We start from the raw sequence: 15,745 nt of genomic DNA on the forward strand, positions 1-15,745 counted from the left end.
TTGATTACAGAATCACATGGAGACCTGTTGCTGTGACTCTGACCTTTCACCAGCACTATGTACAGGGTTATTACAAATGATTGAAGCGATTTCACAGCTCTACAATAACTTTATTATTTGAGATATTTTCACAATGCTTTGCACACACATACAAAAACTCAAAAAGTTTTTTTAGGCATTCACAAATGTTCGATATGTGCCCCTTTAGTGATTCGGCAGACATCAAGGCAATAATCAAGTTCCTCCCACACTCGGCGCAGCATGTCCCCATCAATGAGTTCGAAAGCATCGTTGATGCGAGCTCGCAGTTCTGGCACGTTTATTGGTAGAGGAGGTTTAAACACTGAATCTTTCACATAACCCCACAGAAAGAAATCGCATGGGGTTAAGTCGGGAGAGCGTGGAGGCCATGACATGAATTGCTGATCATGATCTCCACCACGACCGATCCATCGGTTTTCCAATCTCCTGTTTAAGAAATGCCGAACATCATGATGAAGTCGGCGCTGTCGGTCTCCAGTTGTGGCATGAGCCAATTTTCCAGCATGTCCAGATACACGTGTCCTGTAACGTTTTTTTCGCAGAAGAAAAAGGGGCCGTAAACTTTAAATCGTGAGAGTGCACAAAACACATTAACTTTTCGTGAATTGCGAATTTGCTGCACGAATGCGTGAGGATTCTCTACCGCCCAGATACGCACATTGTGTCTGTTCACTTCACCATTAAGAAAAAATGTTGCTTCATCACTGAAAACAAATTTCGCACTGAACGCATCCTCTTCCATGAGCTGTTGCAACCGCGCCGAAAATTCAAAGAGTTTGACTTTGTCATCGGGTGTCAGGGCTTGTAGCAATTGTAAACGGTAAGGCTTCTGCTTTAGCCTTTTCCGTAAGATTTTCCAAACCGTCGGCTGTGGTATGTTTAGCTCCCTGCTTGCTTTATTCGTCGAGATCCGCGGGCTACGCGTCAAACTTGCCCGCACGCATTCAACCGTTTCTTCGCTCACTGCAGGCCGACCCGTTGATTTCCCCTTACAGAGGCATCCAGAAGCTTTAAACTGCGCATACCATCGCTGAATGGAGTTAGCAGTTGGTGGATCTTTGTTGAACTTCGTCCTGAAGTGTCGTTGCACTGTTATGACTGACTGATGTGAGTGCATTTCAAGCACGACATACGCTTTCTCGGCTCGTCGCCATTTTGTCTCACTGCGCTCTCGAGCGCTCTGGCGGCAGAAACCTGAAGTGCGGGTTCAGCCGAACAAAACTTTATGAGTTTTTCTACGTATCTGTAGTGTGTCGTGGCCACATGTCAATGAATGGAGCTACAGTGAATTTATGAAATCGCTTCAATCATTTGTAATAGCCCTGTACTTCTGATAGCTTATTGCGGAATTGTGTCGACTCAGTAGCGAATGTTCCACTATTAGGAGTTGCGATCAGCCAACGTAATTTTGATAGTTCGTTGCAGAATTTGTGTCTGCTGTACAAAGAGTGGTCCAATATGTGTTCACCAAAGTTGTGTGGTTGCTGGCAGCTCATTATTACGAGTTGGGATCAGCCAATATGATTTTGTAGTTTTGGTCTGTGGCATCCAGCAGTGCTGAGCTTAGTGGAAGCACTGGCCACTGGTATTCAGGTGATGTTGATTGTTGCCTGATGCATGTAAGACGTGAGGTTTTTGGAGCAGCCTTTCAACCATGCCTAGTTTGCTGGCTCAAGGCATTGATGGTGTTCTTGGCATTTGGTGTCCATCATCAGCACATTGCTGGGCCTAGATGCAAGGCTCAGAGTTTCTGTGGAATTGGAATTTGAAAAGCCTACATGTAAGGGAGCAAAATTAAACTATATTTGAATCAGCACGACCTATACTGTATTAAAAACCCAGTGCTCCACTCTCCAATTTCCTTGGTACTAAGTGGTGGCACACCTTCAAAGACCAAAATTACCCTACCAATCTTGCACAGAAACAGTTCTCCCATGCCTTCTCTCTCTGTCATCCACGACCTCCTAAAGTTCCACCATCTGGTCACAAAGGAGCATTTCCCTCATGATTTAGTACCACCCAGAACTGGAGCTACTGAATCACATTCTCCGTCAAAGGTTCGACTATCTCTCATCATGCCCTGAAATGAGGTATGTTGTACCCACTATCCTTCCCACCACTCCCACAGTAGTGTTCCTCTGCCCACCAAACGTATACAATATCATCATCCATCCCTATTCCATTCCTGTTCCTAACCCCTTGCCTCATGGATCATATCTCTGTAAGAGACCTAGATGCAAGACCTGTCACATACATCCTCCAACTACCAACTTCTCCAGTCCAGTCTCAAGCTCACCTGCCCCATCAAAGGCAGGAATATCTGTGAAAGCACTCATGTAATCTACAAGCTAAGCTGCAACCAATGTGCTACATTCTACATCGCCATAACGGTCAACAAGCTGTCTGCCCGCATGAATGGCCACCAAAAAACTGTGGCCCAGAAACAGCTGGACCACCGTGTTTCTGAACACCCTGCCCAACACAAAATTCTTCACTTCACAGCCTGTGCCATCTGGATCATCCCTACTAACACCAGCTTTTATGAACTGTGCAGGTTGGAACTCTCTCTGTAGTATATTGTACGTTCCTGAAACTCTCCTAGCCTCAAACAACATCATTAATCAGTGTCCTTCACCTTCCTATCCCCTTCCCAGTCCCTACCCCAGCACTTCACAGACTTCTGTTCCACCAGCACACCCACAGTCATTTTAGTTCTCTCCTCCTCCGCTCCTCCCCCCCCCCCCCCACCCCTAACCCCAGTCTAACTTCCAGGCTGCATCTAGGTGCCCTTCCCTCTCCCCATCATGTCTCTGTATGCTCCCACAAGCAGCACTTTAGCATCCCCCGTACCTACCCAGCTATCCCACTTGACCTCTACCACCCAGATTGTGCTTCTCTCATCATGTGCAATTGCTTGCAATCTGGCCTTGGCAGCCAGAAATAGTGGTCATCAGTGTTTAAGTTGTGCTTGCATGAATATATATATATATATATATATATATATATATATATATATATATATATATATATATAACAGAGGGAAACATTCCACGTGGAAAAAATATATCTAAAAAGAAAGAAAGATGATGAGACTTACCAAACAAAAGCGCTGGCAGGTCGATAGACACACAAACAAACAAACACAAATATACACACAAAATTCAAGCTTTCGCAACAAACTGTTGCCTCATCAGGAAAGAGGGAAGGAGAGGGAAAGACGAAAGGATGTGGGTTTTAAGGGAGAGGGTAAGGAGTCATTCCAATCCCGGGAGCGGAAAGACTTACCTTAGGGGGAAAAAAGGACAGGTATACACTCGCACACACACACATATCCATCCACACATACAGACACAAGCAGACATATTTAAAGACAAATAGTTAGGGCAGAGATGTCAGTCCACCTCGACTGACATCTCTGCCCTAACTCTTTGTCTTTAAATATGTCTGCTTGTGTCTGTATGTGTGGATGGATATGTGTGTGTGTGCGAGTGTATACCTGTCCTTTTTTCCCCCTAAGGTAAGTCTTTCCGCTCCCGGGATTGGAATGACTCCTTACCCTCTCCCTTAAAACCCACATCCTTTCGTCTTTCCCTCTCCTTCCCTCTTTCCTGATGAGGCAACAGTTTGTTGCGAAAGCTTGAATTTTGTGTGTATATTTGTGTTTGTTTGTTTGTGTGTCTATCGACCTGCCAGCGCTTTTGTTTGGTAAGTCTCATCATCTTTCTTTCTTTTTATATATATATATATATATATATATATATATATATATATATATTATCTGTGTGTGTGTGTGTGTGTGTGTGTGTGTGTGTGTGTGTGTGTTTTCTACAACTTCAGAAGGCCTTTTGCTGGAAAGCTTCCTTGTTTAGCGTTCTTTTTGTTGTGCCTGTCTTCAGCTCAAAATCTCCACATGTGGTGAGTAGCAATCTGTCCTTTTCATAATATTCATACTCAATCTAGTTATTATAAACCACATCTAGTAAATAACATTCAAACTCTCCAAAACATGGAAGCAACATTGAATTACAAGTAACACAAAATTTACAAAAATTCATACATCAATAACTATTTATCTGTTCCAAAATTTATATCTCACTAGAAAGCTCAGGTAATAGAGAACCCGGTAAAACTCCCACTTTTCATCAAGCTTACTAGATTGAGGATCTTTTGACATATGTAATCAATACATACTGCACCATATATAACTTATACAAAATACAACTGATCCATTTTGTTGCAATGTTCAAAACTCCACTTGTAATTTTATACTGTCAAATGAATTACATAACACAAGAAACACCATAAGTTTATGAAATATATTATAAAATCATAATGTCCACAAGATCACTCAAAGTGTCTTACGCTACTCAATTTACATTTACTATTTAGAAAGAAATTGTAAAATCATATTTCCATATTTAAACATTGATATTATAACATCTGTTTTATGTAAAAGGAACCTCAAGATATGTACTAATTTTTATGCTAATACTGAGTTTTAGTCAACACTTATATCCGAAATTAATACTGTAATTGATCCTTTGAATCAGACAGGTTCCAGAGACCTCAAGCATTTTTCAAGCAGAAGACACTTACAATATGGTTATATTAGGAAGCAAATGTTTGTATACTTGGCTCTTAAAAGTTATTATTGTGCTACACAGATAAAAGTGACGCAATGTATACGCTGGGTAGTTATCTAACTGTCAGCTAATAAACTTCATTGTATACCCGCAAAAAGGCAATTTTGCTTAATGAAACGATGACAGAGAAAATTACTATAAGGAAACTTCATGGGAGTAGAGGAAAAAAAAATTGAAACGGCAAAAGATAAGTATAAACATTACCTACATACATACATACATATAGCCACCCAGCCATCTTGCAACATCGGGATTTTATCATGCATAACTTGTGTCTTACAAGAGCACATACGGTCTTCAGATAATAACACTGAGTGCAGCTTACAATGTGCACAGCTGAGGAGAGAAAGAGTGAGAGAAGAGCTTGAACAGAGAGAGGGGCGGATGAGGAGATGGACTGAGCAAGGTGGGAGGAGGAGATGTGCGGAGAGAAGAAGGAAGATTAGGGTTTCATGTACTGTTGACATGGAAGTCCTTAGAGAATGAGCACAAGCTAGGAATGTTTCAAGCAAATCAGCCATGCTCTATCAAAGGAACCATCCCAGAATTTGCCTGAAGCTACTTAGAGAAATCACAGAAATCAGTTGGATGCAGGTTTGAGCCTTTGCCACCATGAATGCGAGTTTGGTGTACTAACCACTGTGCAACCTCATTTGGTGGGGGAGAAGAAAATGAGCAGAGAGGGGAGGAAGACTGGAATAAATAAATACCCACGCAAAACCGAGTATCCAGATAGTACAAAGCTATAAAAAGGGGAAAAAGGTAAATTTTAGAAATAAGGGGAGGTGAGGTGACAGTAAGCTACGTTGAGACAGTGTGCTGGTTATACAAAAATACATTGTGGAACATGCTTTTTAATAAGGTGTTGAGAGGAACTTGGGTGCAAATTGTTTTCACCCATCAGTCCAGCAGATCCCCATGAGACAAGGAAAAGGTCCAGATCATGATTATTAATTTTGTACTTCGGATGAGCAGGCCATAATAATAGTATGGAGAATATTTCTTCTTGAGTACATTTTGTGTGTCCAAGTTGAATACAGTAATGTGAACAATCTCAATTTCTAGTACAGTTCTGGACTATGTTTCTTTACCTACGGATGAAAAACAGTTCCATTTATCATGGTAAGTGCAAAGACAAAATTGACATTTGTGTATGCCAACAACTCTTGTGCAACCAATGAAATTCATCTGTCAGAAAATTGGAGTGTTCACTGCCACATCCATTACACAAATAGTCACCCAATATTCCTCAGAAATAACAAATTACAAACAACTTTTTTCCCATTCTACACCAGTTCATCAGAGAACTAAATGTTGATAAATTAAGAATGCTTGGAATCAGAAAGAAATTTTAACCATGCCCACAGCGTGGTGGAGGTGGATGGTGGTCGAAGGGAGGAGTATGCATTACAAAGCATTGTGGTTCCCTCAGTCTCAAGATTTAGCCCAGACGAATTCCCATACGCTCAGAAATTCCCACACACTAAAAGTTTTCAAAAAAACTTATCAAAATCTCGCATGGAACATTCCACATGGAAACCAAATGAGAGTTTTTTGAGAATCAGAAGATAGATGGAGCTTCTTGGAGAACATCTTAAACGAATACAATGATGAATCAATGTTTTGCCTTCCTGCACCTGACTATAACAGGTATTTACAGTATACTCCCAATTATCTGGGGTAATGTAGGGAAGAAGATGCATGAATAATTGAAAAATATTAATACCCGAGATATTTTCAAATATGTATTCGGGATGCTGTCTACTGGGTGGGTACTAGTGTCAGTGCCAGCAACTGATGTCCGCGTGTGCCAGCAACTGATGTCCGCGCGCACTCAGGCATGATTCGGCCTAGTCGTTTTCTGCTCCAAGTCTGGCTTAGCATCTACCACTGCCCCTAGCAGCCAGAAACATGAGCTGTTGGTCCCAATTTGCATAATGAGTATTCTTCTTCTTTTAAGGTGCACAAATACTCTGCAAACTGAATAATCTGGACAAGAATAATCTGGGAGAACACTGCAGTTCCTTTAAGCCCATGTTGTATAATGTCAATATGAACTACAACACACTATTTACAGTGGAAAGTATGCAGTTAAGGGAACAGTGAAAAGCCACAAACTGCAATTACAAGGCAAGAATGAATGAAAGAAATTTCTAACCTAAAAAAGAAATTAAATCAAACATTATTAACAATATAGCATTTTATTTTTCTGTAACTTAAGTTTCACAGTCTGTTATATCACAAATCAAGACTGAAGTAACCAGTCATGGGTTACAGAACACACAAGGAACTGATAAAACACATTGTCCATATATACATAACAGTACTAGTGTAATAATTTACCGAAGATCATTCTTCAAGCCACAATGTGGGCATACATTTCACGGATTAAAAACACACACGCAGACACACATTGCAGTTTTCCTGTAGTCACATACACATATGTAACACGATAAGTCGAGTAATATGACACACATTCAACATGGACACCCATTCTCAACGTTCAATAAAAAAAAAACAAAGTTTCCCATGCTGACAAAGGAAATAAGCTTTCCTTCACCAATGTTATGACTATTGGCAGAACATCTACGACGTCTGTTTCGTATATGCCTTATAGGCCACTCAGTTATGACAGTACAGATGTGCGGCAGCCATATGCAGCTACACAATATTTAAAACTAAAATATTGAAGCACATGTCAAATAAAACTGTTCATTTGTTACAGACAGATGATATGTCATATATGTTTCCCCATTCAACTGTTTCACAGAAGTAGCACAGTCATTAATGAATTGACTGTTAATGTATAATAAATCACATGATTCCACACTCTGATAAACACTCATGTATATATAGTTTCATATTAAAATTGCTCAAGTCGGACTTGGAACACCTTTTTAGATAATGCACTGATGAATTTCCTTTATTCCTAGCGACTAATACCATGTTAAGTTATGGAATAATGCGAAGAAACCAAATTTATAAGACATGGTAATGGTGATAGACTCAAGTATTTAAAATAGTCTAATCACTTCCAACAATTAAGGAAAGTAAATAATCTTTAATCAAAAACATGTAGAGAAGCAGTAACGTTTCAGTCTCACTTTGCAGAGCAGGCATAACACTGCGGAAACTAAACTCATTTGTTAATTCAACTAGGAGTTCAGCAGACAACTTGTTAAATTCATTTTACAAATACAATTTTATAATTAAAGAAAGTAATACAGTCTTGTTAAAAATTTCCAGTGTTTCTAATTAACACAATACCTCTGGCAGCAATACCTACGGTCAACATTACTTGGACTCAGAATTTTTAATAATGTCATGACACTTTTTCACATTGCAACATTTATTATAATAAAACAAAAAAATCAAATGTTTAACAGAAGTCACAGGATTATGGTAACTATTTCATTGCATTATTCACAGTTTCGTGACTAACAGAATTACATAAACATGTATGGCCTGCACAATTCTGGGTACACAGTATCATAAAAGCTATGCCGCCTCTGAATATTTTATTTTCAGTAACATAAATTACACATGTTACATTAATATTTAAGTAGAGCATAACGAAAAAGTGGCAACATGCAACAATATTTTACTTCGCAAAACAACATACCAAGTGTGGAAAATGCATTTATAAAAATGAATCACTTCACTGCAGTCTGCACACTGTCAAAAATTATTTTGATTTCATTTTTGCAATGAACACAGTACAACAAATGACTGCAGTTCAAAAACCAAAAGTTGGCACACAATTATTACAAGCACTTTCCTGCACTAAAGTGCACAAGTGCGCACACACACGAGCGTGCGTGCAAAAACACGCACACGCACACACACAAAGAGAAATTTTACAAATATTTCCACACGTAGTGCCAGTAACATTTACAACTGAACATGTCGTAACAGATGTAAGCTGACATTCATAGATTCGTGAACCAAGGCACATTACTTTGGCCATAACACATAGCAATATGACCATTTCAAAACATTGTTTGGTGTCAAAAAATACACCAGTAGTTCTGTGTATCAAACACTGCAAAAATAAAATAATTTCTGAAGTGAGGAAAAAGTAGGATTTTTTAAACTGAAAAATAAATATCTTTTTCGTAGTTCAGTAATCAATTTGCTGGAAAACCACTCAAAGTATGGAAAATAAGTGAAAATTTAGATTAATTTAAAACTGATATTGCACGCACACACATGCAGCAGCTGCCGGTTGAAATAATACACCACATTTCAAGCAGTGTGTTGTGAATTTGTTTTTCTCCAACTGTGTGTGTAGGACCAGCCTCGCATCATTCAGTTGAAGTGGAATTTGAACTGAAATGGACTGCCATGGAAATGGTGGTGCTGAAATGGATTAAATCCATGTTGATTTGGAGCCTCTGGGTCTAATGGATCTTCGCCCATATCAAATTTGCTACGCTTATCTGAAATGAGAAGCAGAACAGAAAACTAAACAAATTACATCAGTGGCAACAAATGTCTTTATAAACACGTCATACCAGTAGCCACAAATGTTTTACAGAAATGCAAACACAAACAAAATAAACTGATTCTGCTACTAAAACAAAATAGTGTACCTCATTAATAGCCTATGCAAGTCAGCAGAGGAATGTAATTTTGTTGCAATCATCCACTGGATAGCTGAATGGCTTAGTGTGCTCACATGCTAGTTGGCACCAAGCTGTTCACTTATGACAGTTTACAGTGCTACTAAATCAGTTCACTTTGCTTTACTATGAAGTGAACAGTCTACATCTACAACTAAATTTATACTCCGCAAGCCACCCAACGGTGTGTAGCGGAGGGCACTTTACGTGCCACTGTCTTTACCTCCCTTTCCTGTTCCAGTCGCGTATGGTTCGCGGGAAGAACGACTGTCTGAAAGCCTCTGTGCGCGCTCTAATCTCTCTAATTTTACATTTGTGATCTCCTCGGGAGGTATAAGTAGGGGAAAGCAATATATTCGATACCTCATCCAGAAACGCACCCTCTCGAAACCTGGCGAGCAAGCTACACCGCGATGCAGAGCGCCTCTCTTGCAGAGTCTGCCACTTGAGTTTATTAAACATCTCCGTAACGCTATCACGGTTACCAAATAATCCTGTGACGAAACGCGCCGCTCTTCTTTGGATCTTCTCTATCTCCTCCGTCAACCCGATCTGGTACGGATCCCACACTAATGATCAATACTCAAGTATAGGTCGAACGAGTGTTTTGTAAGCCACCTCCTTTGTTGATGGATTACATTTTCTAAGCACTCTCCCAATGAATCTCAACCTGGTACCCGCCTTACCAACAATTAATTTTATATGATCATTCCACTTCAAATCGTTCCGCACGCACACTCCCAGATACCTTACAGAAGTAACTGCTACCAGTGTTTGTTCCGCTATCATATAATCATACAATAAAGGATCCTTCTTTCTATGTATTCGCAATACATTACATTTGTCTATGTTAAGGGACAGTTGCCACTCCCTGCACCAAGTGCCTATCTGCTGCAGATCTTCCTGCATTTCGCTACAATTTTCTAATGCTGCAACTTCTCTGTATACTACAGCATCATCCGCGAAAAGCCGCATGGAACTTCCGACACTATCTACTAGGTCATTTATATATATTGTGAAAAGCAATGGTCCCATAACACTCCCCTGTGGCACACCAGAGGTTACCTTAACATCTGTAGACGTCTCTCCATTGATAACAACATGCTGTGTTCTGTTTGCTAAAAACTCTTCAATCCAGCCACACAGCTGGTCTGATATTCCGTAGGCTCTTACTTTGCTTATCAGGCGACAGTGTGGAACTGTATCGAACGCCTTCCGGAAGTCAAGAAAAATAGCATCTACGTGGGAGCCTGTATCTAATATTTTCTGGGTCTCATGAACAATTAAAGCGAGTTGGGTCTCACACGATCGCTGTTTCCGGAATCCATGTTGATTCCTACATAGTAGATTCTGGGTTTCCAAAAACGACATGATACTCGAGCAAAAAACATGTTCTAAAATTCTACAACAGATCGACATCAGAGATATAGGTCTATAGTTTTGCGCATCTGCTCGACGACCCTTCTTGAAGACTGGGACTACTTGTGCTCTTTTCCAATGATTTGGAACCCTCCGTTCCTCTAGAGACTTGCGGTACACGGCTGTTAGAAGGGGGGCAAGTTCTTTCGCGTACTCTGTGTAGATTCGAATTGGTATCCCGTCAGGTCCAGTGGACTTTCCTCTGTTCAGTGATTCCAGTTGCTTTTCTATTCCTTGGACACTTATTTTGATGTCAGCCATTTTTTCGTTTGTGCGAGGATTTAGAGAAGGAACTGCAGTGCGGTCTTCCTCTGTGAAACAGCTTTGGAAAAAGGTGTTTAGTATTTCAGCTTTACGCGTGTCATCCTCTCTTTCAATGCCATCATCATCCCGGAGTGTCTGGATATGCTGTTTCGAGCCACTTACTGATTTAACATAAGACCAGAACTTCCTAGGATTTTCTGTCAAGTCGGTACATAGAATTTTACTTTCGAATTCACTGAACGCTTCACGCATAGCCCTCCTTACGCTAACTTTGACATCGTTTAGCTTCTGTTTGTCTGAGAGGTTTTGGCTGCGTTTAAACTTGGAGTGAAGCTCTCTTTGCTTTCGCAGTAGTTTCCTAACTTTGTTGTTGTACCACGGTGGGTTTTTCCCGTCCCTCACAGTTTTACTCGGCACGTACCTGTCTAAAACGCATTTTACGATTGCCTTGAACTTTTTCCATAAACACTCAACATTGTCAGTGTCGGAACAGAAATTTTCGTTTTGATCTGTTAGGTAGTCTGAAATCTGCCTTCTATTACTCTTGCTAAACAGATAAACCTTCCTCCCTTTTTTTGTATTCATATTATCTTCCATATTCAGGGATGCTGCAACGGCCTTATGACCACTGATTCCCTGTTCTGCACATACAGAGTCGAAAAGTTCGGGTCTGTTTGTTATCAGTAGGTCCAAGATGTTATCTCCAAGAGTCTGTTCTCTGTTTAATTGCTCAAGGTAATTTTCGGATAGTGCACTCAGTATAATGTCACTCGATGCTCTGTCCCTACCACCCGTCCTAAACATCTGAGTGTCCCACTCTATATCTGGTAAATTGAAATCTCCACCTGACTATAACATGCTGAGAAAATTTATGTGAAATGTATTCCAAATTTTCTCTCAGTTGTTCTGCCACTAATGCTGCTGAGTCGGGAGGTCGGTAAAAGGAGCCAATTATTAACCTAGCTTGGTTGTTGAGTGTAACCTCCACCCATAATAATTCACAGGAACTATCCACTTCTACTTCACTACAGGATAAACTACTACTAACAGCGACGAACACTCCACCACCGGTTGCATGCAATCTATCCTTCCTAAATACCGTCTGTACCTTTGTAAAAATTTCGGCAGAATTTATCTCTGGCTTCAGCCAGCTTTCTGTACCTATAACGATTTCAGCTTCGGTGCTTTCCATCAGCGCTTGAAGTTCCGGTACTTTACCAACGCAGCTTCGACAGTTGACAATTACAATACTGATTGCTGCTTGGTCCCCGCATGTCCTGACTTTTCTCTGCACCCGTTGAGGCTGTTGCTCTTTCTGTACTTGCCCAAGGCCATCTAACCTAAAAAACCGCCCAGCCCACGCCACACAACCCCCTGCTACCCGTGCAGCCACTTGTTGCGTGTAGTGGACTCCTGACCTATCCAGCGGAACCCGAAACCCCACCACCCTATGGCACAAGTCGAGGAATCTGCAGCCCACACAGTCGCAGAACCATCTCAGCTTCTGATTCAGACCCTCCACTCGGCTCTGTACCAAAGGTCCGCAGTCAGTCCTGTCGACGATGCTGCAGATGGTGAGCTCTGCTTTCATCCCGCTAGCGAGACTGGCAGTCTTCACCAAATCAGATAGCCGCCAGAAGCCAGAGAGGTTTTCCTCCGATCCATAGCGACACACATCACTGGTGCCGACATGAGCGACCACCTGCAGATGGGTGCACCCTGTACCCTTCGTGGCATCCGGAAGGACCCTTTCCACATCTGGAATGACTCCCCCGGTATGCACACGGAGTGCACATTGGTTTTCTTCCTTGCTGCCATTTCCCTAAGGGTCCCCATTACGCGCCTGACGTTGGAGCTCCCAACTACCAGTAAGCCCACCCTCTGCGACCGCCCGGATCTTGCAGACTGAGGGGCAACCTCTGGAACAAGACAAGCAGCCATGTCAGGCCGAAGATCAGTATCAGCCTGAGACAGAGCCTGAAACCGGTTCGTCAGACAAACTGGAAAGGCCTTCCGTTCAGCCCTCCAGAATGTCTTTCGCCCCCTGCCACACCTTGAGACGACCTCCCACTCTACCACAGGTGAGGGATCAGCCTCAATGCGGGCAGTATCCCGGGCAACCACAGTCGTAGTCCAATCGGGGGATGCGTGGGACGAGCTGGCTGTCCCCGACAAACCCCCATCCGGACCCCCACAGTGATGCCCATCGGCAACAGCCTCAAGCTGTGTGACCGAAGCCAACACCGCCTGAAGCTGGGAGCGAAGGGATGCCAACTCAGCCTGCATCCGAACACAGCAGTTGCAGTCCCTATCCATGCTAAAAACTGTTGTGCAAAGAACGTCTGAACTAATCTACAAGGAGGGCAAACAAATCGACAAAATTTAAACGGTTATTAAAATACAAGATTGCCAAGTAAATGCAGTAATGCTGCTACTTGCGTACTGCTGACACACTGCTCGGCGGCAGAAGGAGACTACGCAATTTTACACTATTCAGGTACTAAAACGCGATGCTACAACTCTCAAATACTATAATACGCCCAAAATTTATGAATTAAACAATGCAAGTACCAAAAAAATGCAACAGTGTTGCACCACTCTCCATTTGAGCCAAAGAAGAAAAGCGTTCAGTATCTGGTTTTCTCTCTCTCTCTCTCTCTCTCTCTCTCTCTCTCTCTCTTTTTTTAAATGGTCCAGTATAGTAGCAACCAAAAGTCTTGGACGACTTTCAGCACTATGAGGAGACAATGTTTTACAGTGCTGGAAATGTAGCACGATGGAATAACTTTACTTGCTGTGATACCACTCCTGGCATGAATATAATTTTGTTTTTCCTTTTTGCACTCTTTATTCTATGTGTAATACACTCCTGGAAATTGAAATAAGAACACCGTGAATTCATTGAGCCAGGAAGGGGAAACTTTATTGACACATTCCTGGAGTCAGATACATCACATGATCACACTGACAGAACCACAGGCACATAGACACAGGCAACAGAGCATGCACAATGTCGGCACTAGTACAGTGTATATCCACCTTTCGCAGCAATGCAGGCTGCTATTCTCCCATGGAGACGATCGTAGAGATGCTGGATGTAGTCCTGTGGAACGGCTTGCCATGCCATTTCCACCTGGCACCTCAGTTGGACCAGCGTTCGTGCTGGACGTGCAAACAGCGTGAGACGACGCTTCATGCAGTCCCAAACATGCTCAATGGGGGACAGATCCGGAGATCTTGCTGGCCAGCTTACACCTTCTAGAGCACGTTGGGTGGCACGGGATACATGCGGACGTGCATTGTCCTGTTGGAACAGCAAGTTCCCTTGCCGGTCTAGGAATGGTAGAACGATGGGTTCGATGACGGTTTGGATGTACCGTGCACTATTCAGTGTCCCCTCGACGATCACCAGTGGTGTACGGCCAGTGTAGGAGATCGCTCCCCACACCATGATGACGGGTGTTGGCCCTGTGTGCCTCGGTCGTATGCAGTCCTGATTGTGGCGCTCACCTGCACGGCGCCAAACACGCATACGACCATCATTGGCACCAAGGCAGAAGCGACTCTCATCGCTGAAGACGACACGCCTCCATTCGTCCCTCCATTCACGCCTGTCGCGACACCACTGGAGGCGGGCTGCACCATGTTGGGGCGTGAGCGGAAGACGGCCTAACGGTGTTCGGGACCGTAGCCCAGCTTCATGGAGACGGTTGCGAATGGTCCTCGCCGATACCCCAGGAGCAACAGTGTCCCTAATTTGCTGGGAAGTGGCGGTGCGGTCCCCTACGGCACTGCGTAGGATCCTACGGTCTTGGCGTGCATCCGAGCGTCGCTGCGGTCCGGTCCCAGGTCGACGGGCACGTGCACCTTCCGCCGACCACTGGCGACAACATCGATGTACTGTGGAGACCTCACGCCCCACGTGTTGAGCAATTCGGCGGTACGTCCACCCGGCCTCCCGCATGCCCACTATACGCCCTCGCTCAAAGTCCGTCAACTGCACATACGGTTCACATCCACGCTGTCGCGGCATGCTACCAGTGTTAAAGACTGCGATGGAGCTCCGTATGCCACGGCAAACTGGCTGACACTGACGGCGGCGGTGCACAAATGCTGCGCAGCTAGCGCCATTCGACGGCCAACACCGCGGTTCCTGGTGTGTCCGCTGTGCCGTGCGTGTGATCATTGCTTGTACAGCCCTCTCGCAGTGTCCGGAGCAAGTATGGTGGGTCTGACACACCGGTGTCAATGTGTTCTTTTTTCCATTTCCAGGAGTGTATATGTACCATTCATCTATGAAATCTCTAAATTTCTATTCAAGGAGTATTTTTCAAATATTTCATAATTAGATAGTGACGACAACTGTGTAAGTAGTTCGTGTAGAACCATTTTCTTTACTGAAATATTAACAATTTAAGATTCACTGGAACAATGTCACCCCTGTTATTCAATCTGTACCCAAGAGTATGCACATGGCAATATGGAAAACGACAAAAGTTAATGGAATCTTCGTCAACAACATTTGCTATGCTGATGACACAGTATGGATGCTGATAATTTAGATGATCTTCAACAATGTGTCAACATAGCAGGAGATTAAAGCAGTAATCTGGGTCTCATTATCAACACCAGAGAGAGACATTTTATTATTGTCACACAACAATCGACCCCTTCACAAATGCAGAACTACAACTCAATGGCAGCTTAATAAAACAGTAGAGCTCTATTTGTAAGATGCTATACCTGGTCTGTACT

General features: G+C 42.7%; 1 protein-coding gene across 1 annotated transcript in view; it reads right to left on the minus strand.

Annotated features, from left to right (window-relative positions):
* Positions 1-6,867: 6,867 nt before the first annotated feature.
* LOC126236624 (dnaJ homolog subfamily C member 3) overlaps positions 6,868-15,745 on the minus strand; it is an 83,741-nt gene continuing 74,863 nt past the window's right edge. Inside the window, exon 11 of the mRNA XM_049946069.1 lies at positions 6,868-9,124. Coding sequence (XP_049802026.1) covers positions 8,994-9,124 — 131 coding nt within the window. The 3' untranslated portion in view covers positions 6,868-8,993. The remainder of the gene's footprint in view (positions 9,125-15,745) is intronic.

This window comes from Schistocerca nitens, chromosome 2, assembly GCF_023898315.1.
Source record: "Schistocerca nitens isolate TAMUIC-IGC-003100 chromosome 2, iqSchNite1.1, whole genome shotgun sequence".
In the NCBI taxonomy this organism is placed as follows: Eukaryota; Metazoa; Arthropoda; class Insecta; order Orthoptera; family Acrididae; genus Schistocerca; species Schistocerca nitens.